The sequence below is a fragment of the Ambystoma mexicanum genome, chromosome 6p, assembly GCF_040938575.1.
Source record: "Ambystoma mexicanum isolate Mex_15411 chromosome 6p, UKY_AmexF1_1, whole genome shotgun sequence".
Lineage (NCBI taxonomy): Eukaryota > Metazoa > Chordata > Amphibia > Caudata > Ambystomatidae > Ambystoma > Ambystoma mexicanum.
In genome coordinates this window covers 584,833,708-584,855,388 of record NC_090935.1, presented here as the reverse complement: position 1 = coordinate 584,855,388, position 21,681 = coordinate 584,833,708, and the positions used below count along the sequence as shown (strand labels likewise).

The window sequence follows — 21,681 nt, the reverse complement described above, 5'->3', positions numbered from 1 at the left end:
AATGCTGGAGTCTGCCAAAAGTACCAAGAAGCAATCAAGTTGTGCAGAGAGCACTCTACTGTGGTGGGTCAAAATAAGGAGTCAGACACATTGAAGACATGCTGTACATTCTTTAATAAAACATTAAAAGAATAAATGCCCATCTCTCCGTATTGCTAAATGGAATACCCTTCCTATCTAAAGGAACACGGTGCTCGTCAGATGTCAGGAAGTCCAAAGAAAACATGTTCTCCATCCAAACCAACTATCTGACCCTACCAATAAACAGAACTAAAGTAAATAGGCCAAGAGAATGACTTCTTCTCCTGGTCTTCTCTTCTTCATGGATCGTTTTATATACAGGTTTCTTTTTGGCTCAACATTCTTAGCATAATCTCCTTTGATAGTCTCTCTCATCAACTCCTGTAATTCTTCAAAATTACTCTTGGCTATCGTGCTTTCTGTGGCCCTATCTTTGGAGTAATTTTCCTTCCAACAGTCCTCACATTCTTGTCATCACATGTTCTTCCCAGTCTCTTTGCTTAGACTTTCCTAAAGGATGTTGTCTTGATTCCCTCTAAGGCTTTATTTGCCAAGGATTCTCTCTCTGAGGCGGTCTGCTCTTTTATCTTGTTCAATGGCGAGCTTTATCTCATCTTTCTCGTTATGCGTTTCTGGGATGTATTTTCTCCAGCCTTCAAATCTGCAGATATAGGGTGGTTGACCTTCTTTCCATGGTTTTAGTTTCCAGTAGGTTGGCTCCACACTGGGGTTGGTTAATATATATATATATATATAATGATTATTTTTTTTTGTATTGGTTATTTGTAAGGCGCTTATCCAAAAATGCGTTACAAAGCCCCACAAGGCAAGTGGGGGGGCAGGGGAGAAATAACAATAACTGTCCAACTAGGCCTTGTGACATTCAGACGTGCAAGTGCAGAAAAAGGAGGAAATGCTAGGGATAAAAGGGGCTGTGGGGTGAGTGACCGTCTGCAAGAAGTGCTGAGGTGGGAGAGGAAGTACAACTGGGAGGCCGGAAGGCAAGTGCAAAGAAGTGCAGATAAGTGTGAGGACTGGGAGGGGGGCCTGGGGCCCTGTAGTAATCTGAGGGAACCAGGCAGCCAGTAACAGAGGTAGGATGAGAGCATTAGCAGGGGAGGGGGGGGAAGAGTGAAGGAGGAGGAGCAAGGATGGTCTTGAGGAGCTTCCCGAACTTAAAGTGATGCGGCTCAAGCCTGAGAGGGGCAGGGAGACTGTTCCAGAGGGAGGCTCCTTCAGAGGAGAGGGATCTACCACCCACTCTCTCTGCATTGCAGAGAGCTGGATGTCGCAGATCCAAGGGCTCTAGAAGGGAGGTATTTAGGGAGAGAGAGTTGGATGTAGCAAGGTCTCAGGCCCCAGAAAGCCTTGTGGATGATGCATAGGGTCTTGAATGCAATCCTAGCAGCCAGAGGGAGTCAGTGAAGAGAGATTAGAGCAGAAGAGATGCTGGGCATGAAGCCATGGATTAGTCTTGCAGTCCTATTCTGGATTAGTTGGAGAGGGTGAAGAGAAGATGCAGGAAAATGGAGGAAGAGAATGTTGCAGTAATCAAGCCTAGAAAGAACCAGGGCTCTAGAGACATTGAGTTTCTGGGGAAAGGTGAGGAAAGGGTGAAAGCCACAGAGGAGGTGAAGCGGATAGTGGGCCTTCTTGGCAAGGTCTGAGATGTGACGAGAGAAGGATAGCGAGGAGCCGAAGTTCACCCTGATGATTTTAGCCTCATACAAGAGTGAGGGGGTGGGGGCCAACAAGGAGTGCGGCCAGAGAGGGGCTCACGTCCCTTGTTAACCCCCTTCTTCAATGCCATCTCATCCTCAGGACTGGGATAAGTTTCTCTCTTCAAGTGACACTGATCATTTCCCTACTGGGTTATTTGTTATGTGCTTTATCTGTTTTTTACAGTTCAATTGAAAACATTTAATATTTCCGCTCTCGTCCTTAGGACTGGGACTAGTTTCTTTACGTACATAGTGAATTCCTGCACTCTCCCGCTAGTCCAGAGTCCCCCGGTACCGCTCATTGTGCGGGAAAAGGTTGCAGGACATGGCTCTCGCTTGGGTGCTGCTTCTCGGATTTTTGTTCTCAGTTTCTCGCCGGGTGCCACCCTTCTTCAGACGCTGGCGATCAAAGGTTGTTCAGGCTTCCCGGTAATTGACGGAGGGAGTTCCTCACAGGAGTCCTTATCCCCAAAGGGGGAGTCTCTCCCAGCGAGTTCCCACTTGCCTCAACTTCTAGGGAGGGTCTTGCGGAGCAGGCGTACCTCCCTAGCCTTACAAGAAGTGTTTCCCCCCTTGGGGAGAAGGGATGAATACCTGTGATTCGTCACAGTACACTAAAAATATTGAAAAAACAGATGATAATGATTTCATGTACAAGAGAAGGAAATTAAGACAAACCTGCAAAAGGTCTAGCCCATCATCTCTTGAGCTCAGTAGAAAAAATGTGAATTCATTGGAGTTAATTTGTTAAGGAGGAGGAAGCCCTCTTTAGTGTGGAAAGGTTTAGGATCAAAATTTTGCAAGCACAAAACATGATTCTTGGATGTATTTATAGAACATGCTTGCGTAAGTAGGGAGCAGAGTCATCATGGAGTATTGAACAAACATCCATCCCATTATTGTATTCTTGGATAGCATCATGATTGATGAGGAAATCCGACTCTACTGACCCACAAACATGAAATGGATGTGAGTCAGTAGCGGTCACAGGACATAACCATGTCAAAGAGTGGTAATGGCAACACTCAAAAATTCTAATATATAGTGATTCTTAATATCAATAAAATATACAACAAATCGTTCCTTACGGCATGCCAGGTAGATCCAGCTGTGAGTTCAGATTTTTCTAGGAGGACCACATCCTTCATGCCAGCCTTCGCCAGATGGTATGCTAGACTCACACCAACACAGCCACCTCCGATGATCACAGTGTTGGCTGTGTCTTTCCAACTCTTGCCCAAGGAGGTGCTTGCATTTTCTTCTCTGTAAAACAAAAAATCGTTTTTCGGTGAAATTAGACTTGACATTTTCACATGCTCTAAAAACAGCGCTGGTTCCATAGAGAACCAAAGATTAATGCTTCCTGACAACTGTAAATATAATTTAACAGCAATGACACGATTTACCCATAACTCTAGGACAGATTCGTCTCCTTTACAGTTGTAACTGCTTGACAATTCTTTTCTGTGCAGACACAGGTGGTCAAACAATGTATACTGAGGTATTCAAACCAAGTAGAAGGGGACTGTCAAGATAGGCATATACTAGATAGTGCAACATTGGGGAATGTAATGGGATTTCTTTTTAAACTGGGAACATATACGAGTTTTAAAAATGGAGTATACTGGAAATCTAATTCTACATTTTGGGAATGCTGGAACGAAATATAGAGATAGAGAAGTCTTTTTTTAAAATACAGAAATGATCATTTTGGAAAATAATTGCATGGTGCAAAATGGGAATGTACTGGAGTCTTCCAACTGAGAGCGTACTGGAAGTTTACAACCTGAATCCTGGATTATTAGACTGACTGTATTCCGATTATCCAAACTACTGAGTTTTGAGAGTCCTATAGAGAAGACCATGAAGCTCTGGGGGCTTGGGAGAAGTCGCCCGCTCTGCGGTGCAAGCCTTGGAGGTGAAAAAAACAAATCACCAAGAGCCTCCTCCCTTCCCCATCCTGGTGTGTCAGATGCCCCATGAAGGATGCAGGACACGGATTAGAACTTTATTGGGGTGTGGAGCATAAAAATGCATGTGGTACATGGACCAAAAGAGCGGAAATACAGCAGCCATTGAACTTTGTCATAGGGAGTTGGAGCGTTGCTCCTCTACTTTAAAAAAAAAAAAAACTGTTCCCAATATTTTATTTTATATATAAACCATTCCAAAATGGTTTAGTATTCAAATGAAAGTGTAGGAAGAAGTTGAAACGTGCACTTTAGTGCACTGCGCATTCCCTTAAATAGCAGGTGTGTTTGTTTGGAGGTTTGGATTGCACGTGTACAGGGACTTGGGAACTCTTGCTCAAGTGTGGCTAAAAGGGAAAGCGCTAGCAAGCAACAACATGCGTAGATGTATGGCTCAGCCACTCTGCTCAGACAGGTGAAAAGAAACGCTTGCCCGCTCAATGCTCACCTGGTGGTCTGCCAACCAGGAGACACTGGGAGGATTACACTAGCTCTCAGTCAGCACCAGTAGATCAATATTCAGCCACTGCAACCAGAGTATTTTCTTTGGAAACGCAGCCCAACAGAAGTGCTGTGACAGAAGATGGCGGCCAGAGTGCTCCCGGTCAGAGAAGCCAAGGCCAGGGTGGGGCAAAAGGTACCCGGCGAGACTCGATATTTGAGAGACCCATCCTTTAACCAGACCATGGAAGAGCAATGCAGAAGGCTGGTTAGTTGTTGCTGTTCAGGGAAGTCAGTGCACCTCTGCCACGAAGTGTGTGATTGTACAGAAGGAATGGATAGTGGAGAACAGCAAAAGACCTGCAGAGGCAAAAAAGTGCCTGGGAAGGGAGGGATGGTACCCATCTATTCAGTGGATTACAACCCGGAGCTAAACCGCAACCCTCCAGAGACACTGGAACAGAACGGGAAGCTCCCCAGAGGAAGGAAGGAAGAAAGAAAGAAAGAAAGAAAGAAAGAAAGAAAGAAAGAAAGAAAGAAAGAAAGAAAGAAAGAAAGAAAGAAAGAAAGAAAGAAAGAAAGAAAGAAAGAAAGAAAGAAAGAAAGAAAGAAAGAAAGAAAGAAAGAAAGAAAGAAAGAAAGAAAGAAAGAAAGAAAGAAAGAAAGAAAGAAAGAAAGAAAGAAAGAAAGAAAGAAAGAAAGAAAGAAAGAAAGAAAGAAAGAAAGAAAGAAAGAAAGAAAGAAAGAAAGAAAGAAAGAAAGAAAGAAAGAAAGAAAGAAAGAAAGAAAGAAAGAAAGGTAGGCAATGAGTTGTGGGTGTTGAGCAGAGAATAAGAGGTCACAGGAAGCACGGCCCTCAGGGCCCATCTGATAATTCTCCTGCACCTTGCGACATCCACAGAAGGCGACCCTCAGGAAAACTCCACTAAACACTCCTTTGTTGGCGGGGAGACTGACTTTCCACGAGTCCATAGACTGTGGAGATGCAATGCCTCATTATAAAAAAGAAACAGTCCGCTTAGTGTATTCAGCACGATCTTCTACCATTACATCTTATTCAGATAGCGAGGTCTCCGGGGGCTCTCACTTTGAACAGGTCGCAGATATCTGAAGAAAACCATCAGAAATCCAGGCAGTAGACCAAAAGTGACTCCTATGCAACCAAAATACAATACATCCTGGGACAATCCAGAAATAGGTAATACGCCTAATGGACAAGATAAAAAAAAATATTTTTATTTTAATTTAGCATTTGTAGAGCGCACTACAGCCCACAGGCAGCGAGGCGCTATAAGGAGGCTTGCTTGAGGGTTACAGTAAGCGGCCCCAAAGGTCATTTTAAATACATTCGCTTATGCACATTTGCATGGTTACATATTATACAGATTGTAGCATGTCCTTGCAATTGATACAGGCAACCCCCCCCCCAAGCCATACAGGATTCAAATAACACTTTAAAGCAAATGAGTGACACTGTGGCCCTAGATATGGGACAATTGCAACATGACTTGTATAAGTTATGGTTAGAGCGATGGGAGAAGGAAACTTGGATCTCCAATGTCGAGGATATGTTTAATCCCTTGCACACAGCTGGACATTAATAGCTAAAACCCAATACCTGTAGGAAAGAAAGATGTAGAAGAAAGGGCAGGCACAATCATTTTTTTGCATCATGGGCCTCCCGGAAAAAGAGCTTCGGTCGAACTCTACCTAGAGGACCTCTTCAAACCGATAGTAAGCCCTGTCAGTCTACCAAGTTTCTTCTTGGAGGAGAGAGCCCACAGAATGTCAGCTGAACAACCCCTTCACAGGAGCACCCCAAGGCCAGACAAAATATTCCAAGCCGCAAGAAGGAATCGGCCTGGTTCGAAGGTAACCATTTTCCCAGGACTTCACGAGAGCAGCCCAACGGCCCATGAGATGGTCAAGTAGAATCTGCAATGATGTACCCAGCTACCCTTAAATTCATGGGAGATATCAGCACAGGATTCTTCACAAACCCTAAGAAAGTATGGGGATGGACAGTTAAGTGGTCACAAGAAATGTGGCAAGATGAATGGAACAATATACAGAAGACATGGCAGAGAAAGAAAAGAAAATCAGTAAAAAAAATGACGTTGCAATGACCGGAAGAATACATCTGGACGCATGAAGTAAGGTTGGGAATGACTGAAGGCATTAAATGTCTGGATCAGTGATAAGTTGAATGAACATTCAAATCCGAGCAAATAACGAGCCACTAGACAGATGCTTCTAATCTGAGAAACGCATGGGGTGATGAGATTTTCAGGTGTTACGAGAGGCTGTTGTACAGACTATTAATAATGGAATCACCAACTAGGAGACATTTATTTTAATTTTATTGGACATTTGTAAGGTGCCTATATACAGGTGTTTCCAGGCAACAGCCTGCATGTACAAAGATGACATTGGAAGAGGATAAAGAGAGATCCTCAGTTAAATGGATATCATGGAATGTAAATAGATTGAATTACAGAATTAAACAAGAACTTGTGACTGAACTTCAGTACAGACATGGACTGGGTACATGCCTGCTCCAAGAAATCATCTGTTAGGGTCCTTTTGTACATTTCCCGGTAGAGGACAATATAAAAGGTAGTGGAATATACTGGATTCCATAGAGACTGGCTATTCTAATACCACGATCGCCACCTCTACAAGTATTCCAATTGATTAGACATTGTAAATGGAAATCTATCCTGATTACTGGTTATTTATGGGCAGAAGAGATAACTATATTACGTGTATTCAACTCCACCCTTGCACAAAGATTTACTACAGAAGCTACAAACATTTTCAAAAAATCAAAAAATGGGGTGGCCTTTGCAGATAGGCAGGGATTTCAACAAGGCCATGGGCTCTAGAATAGATCAATCCACACAACTGTGCTTCACAGTAAACCATCAAACAAACCTCTCTACCATTGCCTATGCAAACAGATTGAGAGATATTTGGAGAGAACCTTCCCCACCCCCGGATGAGAAGGGGGGTCTCCGATTATTCTAGAGCGCATGCCTTATTATCAAGGCTAGATTATTCACAAATCCCATGCACTGTGTCCCAGAGGGTATGAGTCTTAGTCTACTTGCAGAGAGGCATATTAGACTGGGTTCCTGTATATACAAAAATGAACAGGAGGTATGAAAAGGGTGAGGGAATGTGGAGGCTTAAACTCTTATAATTTGAGAAACCTAGACATTTCGGGTGAGTTAGTAGGGTTTGGTGAATGGCCTTTGCATAGTATGGGAAGCTTACAAATCAGTGTTAACGAGGGAGGACAGTCACAGCCATCTTGCATCACAGTACAGTGAGAATAGCCAGACTTTTAGAATTAGAGAGGGAGATCTAGTCATGGGAAAATAAGTAGACGGCAGATGGCACAATAGACTCACAGGCAAATGTTAAAGATAATAGGCCAAGATAAAACAGTTTGATTGGCAACTGTGGCGAGTCGGAAGAAAGATTAGGACATGCTGAGGACATTCTATATTATTTTTACTGAAGTTATAAAAATAAGACCCAACTGTCCCGATTGCTAGCGGGAATACCCTACCTATCTAAAGGAACTAAAAGGTGCTTGTCAGGTGTCGGGAAGTCCAAAGTAAAAATGTCCTCCATCCAAACTAACTCTACCTGACCCTACCACTATATATAACTAAATTAAATATGCCAAGACAATGGGCCTCATTACAAGTATTCTGGTCCGGAAATAGCATTGCCGGTATATCCGTACCAGCACCTTTTCCCGGACCGGTGTAGTCAGAGTAGCGACGCCGGTAAATCTGGCATCACCAGGGGCCTGCCGCGCCCGGCAACACCGTTGCTGGTATCTGCTGAGACACGCAGCAGCCGTGTCAGTGATACCGGCATGGCGCAAGTAAGTTCACATTCAGAGGTGCACGGACACGCAACCACCATAATGGACATGCCGGTAACAACGTGAAAATGATGCCGGAATCACTGGCATCACGGACCAGGCGTTAAGTGGATTCTGATGTGTAGAAACATGCAGCGCAGGTGCACAAAATCAGCACAGGTGGGCCCAATGGGCTGTGCCACAGTACAAAAAGACCACTCGCACACCCCACGCCCCTTCCAAAACCACAATGCTACCATTAGCACTAGCAGTACTGGAGCTGGAGGACATGCCTGCCGAGCTCGAGGCGTAGGAAGCAGCAGAGGCACATGAGGAGAAGGAGGGCCATCATGGCCCAGCAAATCCCCAATGTGCAGCACATTGTACCCCGCAGGCAGCCAGCAATCCCTCGCCTAAGGGCCACCCCATTCAATCTCAACCCCGCTCAGATCCACACCCTGTACTAGCTAGACAGGGACACCATCACCACTATAGTGGACCCGATACATGTTGACCTGGTGAGCCTCAAATATCCGGACAGCCACCCCCCCACCCACTTGCTGAAGGTAGTGTCTGTGCTACACTTCCTTGCCACAGGCACATATCAGCACACAGTGGGGCAGCTGCATTGTATCTCCCAACCCAGTTTCTTCTGTGTGTTCTTTCAAGTGCTAGATGCATCAGCTTACTACGGACTGCGGAGGAGGTGCATGCCACAAAAATAACATTCCATGCACTTGCAGGCCTGCCTAATGTAATTGGTGCGGTCGAATGCACACATGTGGAGCTGGTGATCAGGCATGCTGTGGAGGTAGTGTACCGCAACAGGAAGCTGTACCATTCCCTCAACGTACAGATGGAGTGTGATGCCAGCCAACTCATCGTCACACATTGCTGTGCAAGATTCCCCTGGCTCAACACATGACTCCATGGTGCTGCAGAACTCCATGCTGCCCCACTACAAGGCACAACACGCTGGACAACGTACTTGGCTGTTGGGTGAGTAACTACAAGGCCATGTGGACTGTTGAATTGGGGGGGCAGTAATCAGCATTGCCAACCTGGCTGCTGGCTGAGTCCAACTACAAGGCCATGTGGACTGATGAAATATGGCCCAGTATGAGATGCATAACCACTGCATGCAATAATCGATCATCACTCCTACTGCAATTTCCCGTAACCTTTACCAAACCTCTGTGAAAGTGCACAGAGGCCGGATAGGTCATTAAAAGGCAAAGGTAAATGAGGAATAAGAGCAAGGAACCCGATTACCCACAATCTGCACAATAACAAACCTCACACATAGAACGGGACATGACCCTACTCAGCGTTGTGAAGGCATGAACTGTGCAAGTGTGTAGGTGTAAGTGAAGTTGCAACACAGTGGTAGCATGCCAAAGCGCAAGGCCTTGACAGCCGTGTCTTCATGTATGTAATACATGGAGTGCATACATAACTACATCTATTTGGACCAGCAATAAATCAAAACCACATGTACCAGAATGCACCACACCTTAGTGACAAATGACAAGCAAAAACACAGAAATGGAAACACACAAGTCACGATGCTCAGCCAGAGATTCCAGAAGCTGCTGCACAGAAAGAATTTGTGACTGCACACACATTTCACAGGTACACGTGTCAGGTTTCCTTAATGAAGACCTTTAAATTGAATGCATTTAGACCAAATCTTCCAAATTGATTCAAAGGTGGCGTCTTCACCCAATTCAGTTTTACCATCCCTAAATACACTCCCCGCACCCTTATTGCAATTATGTAACCCTTTACCCCTCACACACCTATTCCATCAGTATGTGTTTTCGTCATATCGGTTACAATACATAAGGATGTCTAGATGAAGGATTGCTAATAAAGACTGCATACCGTTACTACCACTAAATCACAAATGAAAGTCATTTAAATGCCAAAAGTAACGTTGTACAGGGACAGTTCATTTTCATTGGTCACACATTAATGACATTTACATCCATTCGTGTCAGTTGTACGGAAATTCTAAGACGTTGACGTGAAACCAACTGCATAACACACCCCCCACACGCATTTTGACAAATTTCCCTTCGGGGTACAAGAAAAAGAACAAATACTATGTAAACTAATTTTTGCCTGTGCATGTCAGTCTTCTCAAATGAACACTATACAGCCTGTGCCAACATGAAATGGCCAGGAAATTGACATGTACTCTTTCTCTTGCTCCTGTGCAGGTGATGCTGGGTATCCCCTGATGCCATGGCTAATACCCCTCCCGCCCCCCCAACAACTGTGCCCATGTACACACTCACTGCACCATTGAGCAGACTTTTGGCCAGTTGAAGGCCAGGTTCCACTGCCTCAGCAGATCTGGGGGAGCCCTTATGTACAGCCCAGAAAAGGTGGGCAAAATTGTGCTGGCATGTGCCATGTTGCACAACATGTGCATCCAGCGCAACGTCCCCCTGCCTCCCGACATGGAAATGCTATCACCAGATGCTGAGGATGAGAATGATGGTGAGGATAAGGCACTGCGCCACAATGGCAATGATGGACGTGTCACAAGGCGGGAACTGATACACCACTACTTTTGAGCACCTATTACACACACGGCACTTGACATCAAGCACATTGGGCACTGGACATGGATCGCACTGGACACTGTACATGAATAAATGCACTTACACTGAAAGATCAATGTCCAGTAATGTTTCTTTTTGCACCAGATATATTGTGACAAGAATAACTATGTACAAATGTGATTGGCCTTAACTACCTCTACGATCCGATCCAACTATCCCTCCCCACACACCCCCTCCCTCCTAACTAATCCATCCCCACACGCCCAATTATCCCTTCCCCACACCCCCTCCACAACTATCCCTCCCCACACACACCCAATCCTTGTCCTATTTAAGCTCCCTTTTAGACCGAGGGGTATGCCCTTCTGCAGGGCGAGTCAGCTGCTGCGATCTATGCAAAGGGCTGCTTTGCAGGGAAACTTGTGGGTGTGGTACTGGAGGATGGCGCCAGTGGCGTGGTTCTGTGCCGTTGTTCCCCAATTGCCTGCAATAACATGGCAATCGACTCCACCAGGGTTGAAATTGATCCATTACCTTCCCTCACACGCCGTGCCAGATGGTAAACTCCCTCTGTGGCTCTGCCCAGCATCCGTGCGGTGTTCCAGGAGGTGTCCTGCAGTGTCTGCCGCATGAGCTGGGCATGAGCAAGGTATTGTTGCACCATTGTGTGCTTGGCGTTGCTTCATCCTAGAGATGCGCCCCTCGATGTCATGTGCATTGCGTGGGGGTGGTGGTTGTCTGCGTTGGGGGCTCCAAGGGTCCCACGGGACTCAATCCAGCAGCATCCACATAGCTCTGGTCGCCGAGTATATTGTCGACTCCACCATCGTCCCCAATGTTGTCTGGTCCACCCCCTTGCGGAAGGTGTGCAGGTTCATCCTGCGGGGGAAGGGGGAGCGGCAGGTTCCTCCTGCTGGCAGGCTGTGTAGGGCAGACGGCAGGTTCCTGCTTCTGGCAGGGTGGCTAGGCTGCAGGTGTAGTTGCCCGCTCAGGTCTCCTGGTGGATGCGTTGGTATCCTGACTGGAGGTGGTGGTTGTCTGGCGGCGGGGCCGGGCCGCGGTGGCCCTGGATGTGTTTGGCTGTTCGCCGTCATTGCCAGATGATGTGCTTGTGTGGGACAGCAGGGCAGGGCATCAGTGATAAGTGTGGATTCATCACACAGACAACAATGCTAGTACTTTCCAATGTATGTGCATTGTCACAGACATGGTGGTGTGCATGGCATGGTGCACACATGCATGTCTCAGGGATGTTGTGTGGGTGCGGACATGTGAGCAGTGTCCGTTTCCTGGGGTACTGGTGTTTCCCAGTTTGGGTGTGCCACACAAGCTGTATGACATGGTGTTGTGTCGGATTGTGAAACGGATGGGTTTCACATGCGATTGCTGCCTATGGCAGTTGCTGTGTTGATGGTGATTTAGCGGGATGGGACATGGTGGGCTGGACAGGTGTGCCACATGTATCATTGATGTGTGCATCTCGTCATCTGCTGGTGGTGGGGGTACGTGACACTGACGTGACTTTGGGCATGTGGTAGCATGGCAGTGACGACAGCAGTTGCGCAGGGTCAGGGGGATGTGTGTCTGAGTGCCTGCAGATGCAACTTGTGGGGGCAATACAGGGGACCTGTGTGATGTGCGAGTGGTGTATCGGTGTGGGTTGCAGGCAAGTATGAAGTTCATGTGTGCAACGAGGTTGACGGTGGGTGGAATGCCAGCAGGGCTATACTGTTCTCGGGTACAACATACTTGACATATTGGCCTCCCCATTGGCATTGGGGCTACAAGGTGTGATGTGACATTGGGCTTACGGGGACTCACCAGAATCATTGGATGAGACATCTCCAGCCTCTGCATTTCAAATTCCCTCTGTCGCCTCCATGGGCATAATACTGCTGCAAATTTCCACCCATGGCTGCAGTTTTATTGGAGATGGTGGTCCCCCTCCTGTGGCCGTGCCCTGGGCACGCTGTGCGGCAAGGAGGTTCTACACACAGAGACGTAGATCGGCCCACCTCTTTTTGCAATCCCTCACTGTCCTGGGGGAGGGGGGTGTGTGTCCCCACCACCGACACCTTCTGGGCAACCTCCTCCCAGATGGCCTGCTTTCTGATTTGTGTTTGGCGCTGTAGGTCGTTGCAGAAGACTTCTGCAGAGTGCTCGATCAACGTGTCCGCCAACATGTTCACTTCTGGTTCACTGAACCTTGGCTTGTGCCTCCGTATGGCAGGTTGTCCTGAGGAATGTCTCTATATTCTTCAGTGCTCAGATTGTGCCGAAAGACTCCTGTGCATTGAGGATTGCAATGGATTGTGTTTTTATAATGGCCGCCGGTACATTTCCTGTTCCGGGGATGACGTTATTTCCAGTAACAGTAATACCAGTGCCGGCAACAGCAGTGTGCTCGGAGCCGGAAACTGAGTCAGCGAGGATGCCGGTATGGCGGGGGTGAGGGGGTTGGGGCCATTTGATGGTGTTACCGACATGCCGGTGCTACCGCTTCCGGCATCCTGGGATGCGTGCGCACGCTGACTCGGAATCAACCTTTGATTCCAGCAGCAGTGCTACATAGACATGGTAGCACCGGCATGCCAGTATTTCCAATTTTTTACCTGCAAACATGTATTGAGGCTTCCCTAAATCAGAGCCCTCTTCCACCATGCCACCTGCAGTCTACCCATATGGCATAGACAAACCAAAACCATTTGCCTTTAGGGAAGTAACCATACCTGAAGTCCTACTGATCATGGAACACATTAAACCATCGGTCTGCAAGGGTGACATCTGCCCAGCCAGCTTAGTCCAAGACTGCACTGCTGCACTGGCCCCTTTTATCACCGCCATTATTAATGCCTCCTTTGCTTCTTTTATAGTCCCACCCTCACTCAAGGAAGCTTGGGTCCGACTACTGCTGAAAAAAACCTACCCTTGACCCAGACTCCCCCCAACAACTACCGACCAATCACCACTGTTCCATTCTTGTTGAAAATTCTGGACAAGGGGGCAGATGTGCAGATGTGTAAATTCAGTTCTACCCGGAAGCACACGATATCCTTAGCAAACGACAATCTGGCTTTCGTCTACGTCATGGCACAGAGGCAGCTCTAATTGATCTTAAAAATCAGATTCTTGAATCCATGGACAAGGTCAAGCCTTCACTCCTCCTACTCCTCGACCTCTCGGCTGCCTTCAACTTGGTCGGCCTGAAGATCTTGTGCAAACACCTTTCAGACAATGCACATTTCTCTCAAGAAGCCACTACATGGGTTACGTCCTTCCTGGAGGGCCGCGCCATGAGGGTCTTTTCTGACCAAGCATCAGCTACTCCATCCCCCATTGGGTGTGGAGTCCCACAGGGATCCTGCACATCCCCTACTCTCTATAATCTTTTCACTCTACCCCTGCTTAACGACCTAGAAGAGTTTGGCATAGCTTTCACTAACTATGCCGACGACACACAAATTCCCCTCCCGTTATCAGGCGACTACGAGCAAGACCTCAACAACCTCGAGAAGACATACGCCCTCATCCAGGCTTGGATGGCAGCTAACAGCCTATGTCTCAACAGGGAAAAAACTGAAATTCTACTTAAAGGCCGCAAAGAGTCATTGAACAAACTAGACAATAAATGCAGCTCCTTCAGCATTGAGAACACTAATCACAGTCTCTGCTTTAGTAACAACTCTGGGTGTATACCTGGACTCAACCTTATCAATGCACAGACAAGTTAATGCCATCTCATCTGCTGCTCTCACGACTAAAATAATCAATGCAGTGAAACCCCATCCATCGCCAAAAAACTGCCTCAACATAGCGAGAGATACCATTGGCGTGAAGCTGGATTATTGCAACGACCTACTCCTAGGCACGTCTACCAAGAACATCAATAAACTGCAAATCACTCCAAATAACGCTCTTAGAGCGGCGCTAAGTATCCCAACGAGAGAGCACATCTCCCAGACTAGAAAAGATACCCACTGGCTCCCAATCAAAGAACGCATACTCTTCAAGGCCCTCACCATCACTCACAGATGCCTCTCTCAGTCAGCCCCCTCTTACCTAGCGGAAAGAATACTTCAACTGCCCTCCCACAGACCAAGACGAGACCAATACTCTCACCTACTCTCACTCCCGGCGTTGAACAGGGCTAAAGCAGGAGGCACCAGTTTTGAAGTGTTAGCCCCAAAAGCATGGAACACCCTTCCACTCACACTGAGAAAAGAGCACTCTCTCATGGCGTTCAGAAAGGCGCTAAAAACCAATCTAGTCAACTAGACAGTACCTGCATGTTGTTGTACCTGTTTTGTTCCCTTGTAACCTTGGAACACTCCGACCATATTGATGATGTACACTGCCCAATATTTTTCATAATAATCTGCCATGTTATCAAAGTGAGTATACTGTAACAGTGCCACGATGCCCCAGGACTGCTGTGCGCTTTATACATTTCTTCCATTGGTCTCTTCTCTTCGAATAGTCTCCAACTATATGTTTCTCTTTGGACAGATATTTCTTCAAGTAACCTTCTTGGTTAATGTCTGTAATCAGCTCTTGTAGTTCATCAAGAATCCTCTTGGCTTTTGTGCTTTCTGTGGTCCTACATTTATAATATTGTGACGAATCACTAGATGTCACCACCTCTCACCGAGGGGGGAGCCCTTTCCCCCATGAGGCCAGGGAGGTCAGGCAGCTACACGATAGTCCTTCTGGGGGTGTTATAATGGGGGAGGATCTCAGAACCTCCCTCCCCTACAGAGGACGACCATCTAGAGTACAGTCCTTGCAAGAACGTCACACCACCACACACTAACTTCTTCCTCTCGTAACCCCTTTGTGTCATGACCCACAGGACGCGCCCCTTTTGGTCTTCCTGGTCCTTATCGCAACGGGCCTTGCATTCCCCGACACTCCCAACATGGCCGTCCAGCGTGACACGCCTTCCGCGGTCTATACGTTGGACGTAACGTATTCTACTAATAGACCGCACACCCGCGGCTCTGCGTGTCTCAATGCTATTGCCAAGTAGCGATCAGACGTGTGCTCCGTAGTTCGCAGTATTGCTTTCCTGGTTCCTAGCTTTTTTACTTCCATTCCTTGCCCCTTTCCCTTTTCCTCTTGCTTCCTGGACTTGTGCGCCATTAGCACATCTTCTTCGTTTCCCGGATTGCTGCATCCCAGAATCTTAAACGCACGCTGGAGTCGGAAGAGACTCTCTCAGCCTTATTCAAGTCCAGGTCTGTCCGCAAGAAGACACCGCCCACGGAGTCCAGCAAGGATCAGTCTCATGTGAGAAGGGGGGGGAACTCCGTGACAGTTTGAGACGCCTACCGACCTCACTCGAAGTCGACATGGAAGCGGCCGTCCAGGACCTGATGCGAGGTATGCAAGAATTAACCACCGAGGTGCAGAATTTAAAGGCGGAAACGCTGCTCTCAAGCAATTAGTTCTATCCCGTGATTCAGCCGCAAAAGAAAGTGTGTTACTGGGCGGCGTTGTTGACAAATATGATGGGTCGGCAAAAACCCTTTGTGGATACCTGGACTCATGTTTGGTTCACTTTACATTTAAGCCCTATTACTTTTCCACTCCCAGGGCTAAGGTGGGGTTCAAAATCTCTGACTTTTCCGGAAATGCTTTAACCTGGGCTACACCCCTAGTTTAACTCCATCGACGCTCTCCTAGATGACTACGATGGTTTCATAAGGGCCCTAAAGACCATGTTTGATCGCCCTGAGCAGGTCTTTAGTGCCCAGGAATGCCTCTTGGACTTTCAGCGGGGAACCCAGGATGTAACCCGCTTCAAGCAATTGGTCAAGGAAGCTGATTGGTCTCCGGAGGCAAGTTTTACCCTTTTCAGGAGGGGACTAAATGAGGAGATTAAAGATGAGTTAGCCAGAGTGGCCCGACCGAACTCATTCCAGGCTCTTATGGACCTTGCCATGCAAATAGACTTTCGCATCCAGGAAAGAAAGGCAGAGAAGAAAAAATCTAGGGGAAACCCTCCGAAGGTGTCCTTTGAGAGTACCTCCAAATCTGACACAAACCCTGGATCAGTCACCGAACCGGAACCCATGCAGATAGGAATCTTCAGTGGACCCATATCCCCGCAAGAAAGGATGAGAAGGATTAATACGGGGTTGTGCATATATTGTGCCTCAGACAAACACTTGGTTAGAGAATGCCCTCTGGCCCCTCCTCGGCGTTCGGGAAACGCCAACTCCCGATCCTAGATGGAGCAGGGCTTCGGGAGAGAGACGTTTGCTCCACATCAATTCCATCCTTGAACTCTCCTGGACAAAACAATCTAGTGATACTACAGGCCTTCTGATCAACCTCCGGGAATAAGACCTATCCTGTTTTGGCCTTGGTAGACTGCGGGTGTAACGCTCACCTGGTTCCCACAGAGGCGCAGGTCTAGTCTGGATTGCTGTGGCCTCTTCAAGTGTGATGCGCAGAGCCCGGAACACCGATTGAACTGGTTCCCCAAATCTTGCTTGACTGGCCCGTAGGAATATCCTTCTGCAGATGAGAAAGGGAATTAACCATCTGCAGAATAGTGTGCTTGATTCCCACCCTTGTTCCCCTTCGTTCTCCTCTAACTTCCTCCTCCAAACCCCCGGTTTAAGCTCACCTTATGGTTTGGAAGGATGAACTCTCCCTCCTGCATCTGGTGCAGGGGCGCACGTTAGTCCAGTTACTTCACTGGTTTTCCGAATGGCGCTGGCAAAATCCTCTTGACTTTTCTGAGCGAAACGCCGTAAGTATGAAGATTCAAAAGTTCAAGAGTGAGCCCCCTTTTAGGTTGTCTTCCTAACTTGTGATCTGTCCTTTATTTCAGATGCAGAATGACGACGATGCGTTGAAGGGGTTAATTGCCGATGGTGAACTCAGGTGAGTTAGTGAGGGCGATTCCTCTAAATGTCTTTATCATTTCCCAATAATGTCTTTTGTCCTTTCCCCATAGGGGCCGGGGTGCGGTACCTGCCAACGGAGCGGCGCCGACCCGAAGTATGGGATGACACCAAGAAAAGCTGGTAAGTATTATGGCTGTAAATTAGGCTTTCCTCCGGTGTTCCCTTTGCTCACCTTTTGTCTCTTCTTCTCTCCCCTAGGCGCAGAGATGTGGCGACATGTGCTGACAGCCGCGATGGAGCCGGGAGATCGAGGACAGGTGAGTGAAGAGCGCGCTGCAGCGAGCAACGCGATGCTTTTAAATGGAAGTCCTCCTTCAAGGATGCTGGAGTGAAGATTCCGGATGCAGGTAAGAAGTTTGAAATAGTTCGTGGTTTTCACCTTTCTCTTCTCTTCTTTCCTAACAGGAGTTCCAGGTTCGAGGCGGGCATGGCTGGAGTCCAGGAGCAGGAGCAGACACGGTGAGCGTTCAGCTGCTGGAATGCAGAACAACGCGAAGCATGAGCTGCTGTCTGGGCATGGCTTAAATAGCCTCCAAAGAAGTCCCGGGTATGTATCCTTCCCCAACTAGGTATGTATCTTACCCTGGCAGTACTTGGCAGGGAAGTGAAGTGCGCCAAACCAAAGAAGAACAGAAGCCAGAGTTGTAGACCCTCCAAACACTCAGTTTGGGGCTGTAGGCGTGAAGCCTCATGAAGAGAAGACCAGGGGAATGGAGTTGGTTCACTCTGGCTGTAAAAGACCATTCTAAAATTATAAGGAGAAGGGAGTCACTCTCCTGGTAACTCAGACTGGGAATAAGGTCCAACATGCCTGGGAAAGGGAGACATTCCCCTGAGCTATTTGAGACTGAACAGCAGGAGAAGGGAGGCATTCTCCTGGCCCACCAAAAAGACATTGTTTGGGAATGTTGTGCCTGTGGAAGGGAGTCAATACCCCAGGCTATCTGGGACTGGACATCAGAAGAAGGGAGCCATTCGCCCAGGACCAGAACAGTACTGCCTTATTATTTAGCTTCTAGTTTAAGGGACAGAAGAACAAATTACTTACCCCAGGTAATGTTCTTTCTACTGGATGTGCCTCCCACGTATTCCTCATCTTTGATATCTTTCATCCAGCATCAGCGACTTCAGAAACCTTTTTCTCAGCACATGGTGTCAACTCGATGTCCCTCTGCGGCCTCCGTCCGCTCTCTAGCAGGATGTTACCGACTGTATATACAGCACGCACTGCACCCATTACAGTTCTACATTTCCCTCTCCCAAAAATACAGAAGTTTGCAAAGGCTAAAAAAATTACCCAACGTTGAAGGAGAGGAGGGTGTAATACACTGAGATTCTCTTGAGGGGCAGGATGGGAGGGGCGATGACGAATAGGTGGGAGGAACATCCAATCCAAAGAACATTACCAGGGGTAAGTTATTTGTTCTTCGAATGGATTATGTCCTCCCACATATTACTATACGTATCTTTGATAGCCTCGCAAAGAAGTATGTTATTGGAGGTGGAAACAGAGAATGCATCTTTCATTAATGCAGTGTAATACAGCCTTCCCAAACCTCGCCTCCTGACCTGATGCAGAGTCCAGGCAATAATATTTTACAAATGTATGAAGAGAGGCCCAGGTTGCAGCATGACAAATGTCCTGCATTGGAACCCCCCCCCTCTGCAAAGCCAATTAAGTAGCCACCTCTCTAGTCAAGTGTGCCTGTAATCCAAATGGGACGTCTTTCACCCCCCATGTTGTAGCATTCTGATATGCAAAGGATAATCCAGCAGGACAAGGTCTGTTTGGTTACCACTAAACCTAGCTTGTGACTGGTATACCCAATAGAAATCTGGTCATCTTGCCTAGGCTTGTAAAAGCTCAAGGCCTTCCTAGGATCACAACGATAAAGTCTTTCTTCCTCCTTGGAGGGATGCAGTGGTGGGTAGGAAGCACCATTTATTTTGTGCTAGATACAATTCTGAAACTACCTTCAGAAGAAAGGAAGGGCAGACCCTCAACACAACCTTCTCTTTGTAAAAGGTGGTAAATGGAGGTTTACAAGAGAGCCTGTAATTCACTGACTCTACGAGTCGATGTAACAGCCGTTAAGAAGACAGTTTTGTGGGTCAGCCTCCTTAGAGGACACAAATGAAGGGGCGCAAACAGACCACCCATGAGGAATTTTAACACAAGGTTCAGATCCCAGCCAGGAACAAAGAATGGAACAGGAGGGGAAACATTAGTTGGTCCCTTCAGAAATTGAACCACAATAGGGATCATAAAGAATGATCCTTGATCGGATGAACGCTTAAAAATAGAAAGCACTGCCAGATAGCCATTGCAGTCACAACCTGTAGCCCCTTATGGACCAAATAAAGTAACAAGACAGCACCACTGACGTCTCAGGTGAAAGGGTCTACATTCGTACGTATTCCAACGGCAGCGTTATGGAGACTTTTTTTATTGCTGGTCTTCTGGCTGAAAGCAACATCTCCATTACATCTCCCGGAAAGGTCCCAATTCCTGTATCTCAACCTTTCAGAAACCAGGGTTGAAGGTTTAGGGTCTCGATTTCTGAGTGAAGAAGGCGACCTCACCCTTTGCAACATCAGATCCTTTCTTTGGGGAAGACGGATTGGAGGGCAGATGGACATGTCCAGAGGGTCTGGGTTCCACATCCTTCTGGCCTAATCTGGAGCAACCAGGATCATGGTTTTCTTTACTTCCTTAACCCCCCCCGATGACATGAGGAATGCCGAGGACTGGAGGAAACATATACAGGAGTGGCAAGTCCCAGTCCACCACAAATGCATCTCCCATAGATCATCCTGGAGGAAATTCCCTGGAGCAGAACAGGTCACACGTCTTGTTGACACTGGACCCTAGCAGATCCACTTGAGGGGTTCCCAAAAGAGTGAAGATGTCTTGAAGGACAACCTGAGCTAGCTCCCACTCGTGGGAGACTGTGCTCTATCTGCTGAGAGCGTCCACTGCCAAGTTCTCCTCGTCGGCTAACTGCCGATAGGGAGATTCCTTCTTGAAGTGCACAAAACTAGAGCTGCATTGCCTCTCTGCACAGTGGTAGTGACCCTACACCTCTTGTTGAGGTAATGCATGTCCACTGTGTTGTCTGTCATTATCAGGACATGCTCTAAGAGGTTGATGTGTAGTTTGGACTCCAATGGTGACCAACGACCGCTGATTGTCAGATTACTGGTGTGAACTCCCCAACCTGTAAGGGAAGCTTCCGTAACTACTGTAATCTCTGGCCATGGCTGCCAAAAGAGTTCCACCCTGTCGTGATACACAAAGTGACAATTTGCCAATCAGGGCTTTAGATGACAGCATTAGCCGCTGAAAGTCAATAGTTTATTCAAAGTATGTGCTAAATGCTGAAAGTAATGCTGACAGTAATCCGTTGTAGCACCTCCATTACGGAGTAGTGAGCTACAAGGAATATGCAGGTCTAGTAGGGGTGGCAGGTCACATTATGCATTGTAGATAGACAGGCAGGGCGAAGGCCCCAGTTCTGTAGCTAATAGAGACATTATTGGAGTGGAGCATTATGGCACCTATATAGCGCTTAGATAGCCAATCTTAAGCGCTATGGACACTAAACTATGAGTGCAGGCCTGGTATAGCTTGCTTACATGGGGTTAATTCATCTTGGCTTCTGTTAGAATATTCTGCCTTTCTGTAGCTCTGCATGGCTATGTAAACAAATCCTCTTTCTCTGGGAAGGCACTGATAAGACATTCCTGAGCTTTTGCGCAGATGGGCTCCAAGCAGGGAGGGGCACAGAAAGGAGCACAGTGGAAATTCACAGAGTTGGGTTTTTCCATGAGCAAGCCTATATTTTGCACAGGGAAAGTTCTGTAACTGTGCGTCATGGTGACTGACAGCACAAGATTACAAAAATGCATGCCCACATGGATCAGGTGGGAGATCGATCCGTGGACTTGGTTCGAGCAAGATCGAGTGTCGGGAACCTGATGCTCTGTCGACTCCCTGCAGCGCTGTCATCTGAGCGGGGCTGGCAACGGCTAGTTTATGAGGGCCAGGGTCTCCCAGCGCTGAATGAAGGGGCATAAGACTGTGTTTCTCTATGTTCCTCTAAGTTCTATGTTTCTCTATATTTTGTATTTCTCTAAGTTTTGTGTTTTGTAATCTTCTCTAACTTG

General features: G+C 47.3%; 1 protein-coding gene across 1 annotated transcript in view; it reads right to left on the bottom strand.

Moving 5' to 3' along the window:
- DMGDH (dimethylglycine dehydrogenase) overlaps window positions 1-21,681 on the bottom strand; it is an 834,031-nt gene that overhangs the window by 784,295 nt on the left and 28,055 nt on the right. The window contains exon 2 of the mRNA XM_069627418.1: window positions 2,831-3,005. Within this exon, the coding sequence (XP_069483519.1) occupies window positions 2,831-3,005 (175 nt within the window). The remainder of the gene's footprint in view (window positions 1-2,830; window positions 3,006-21,681) is intronic.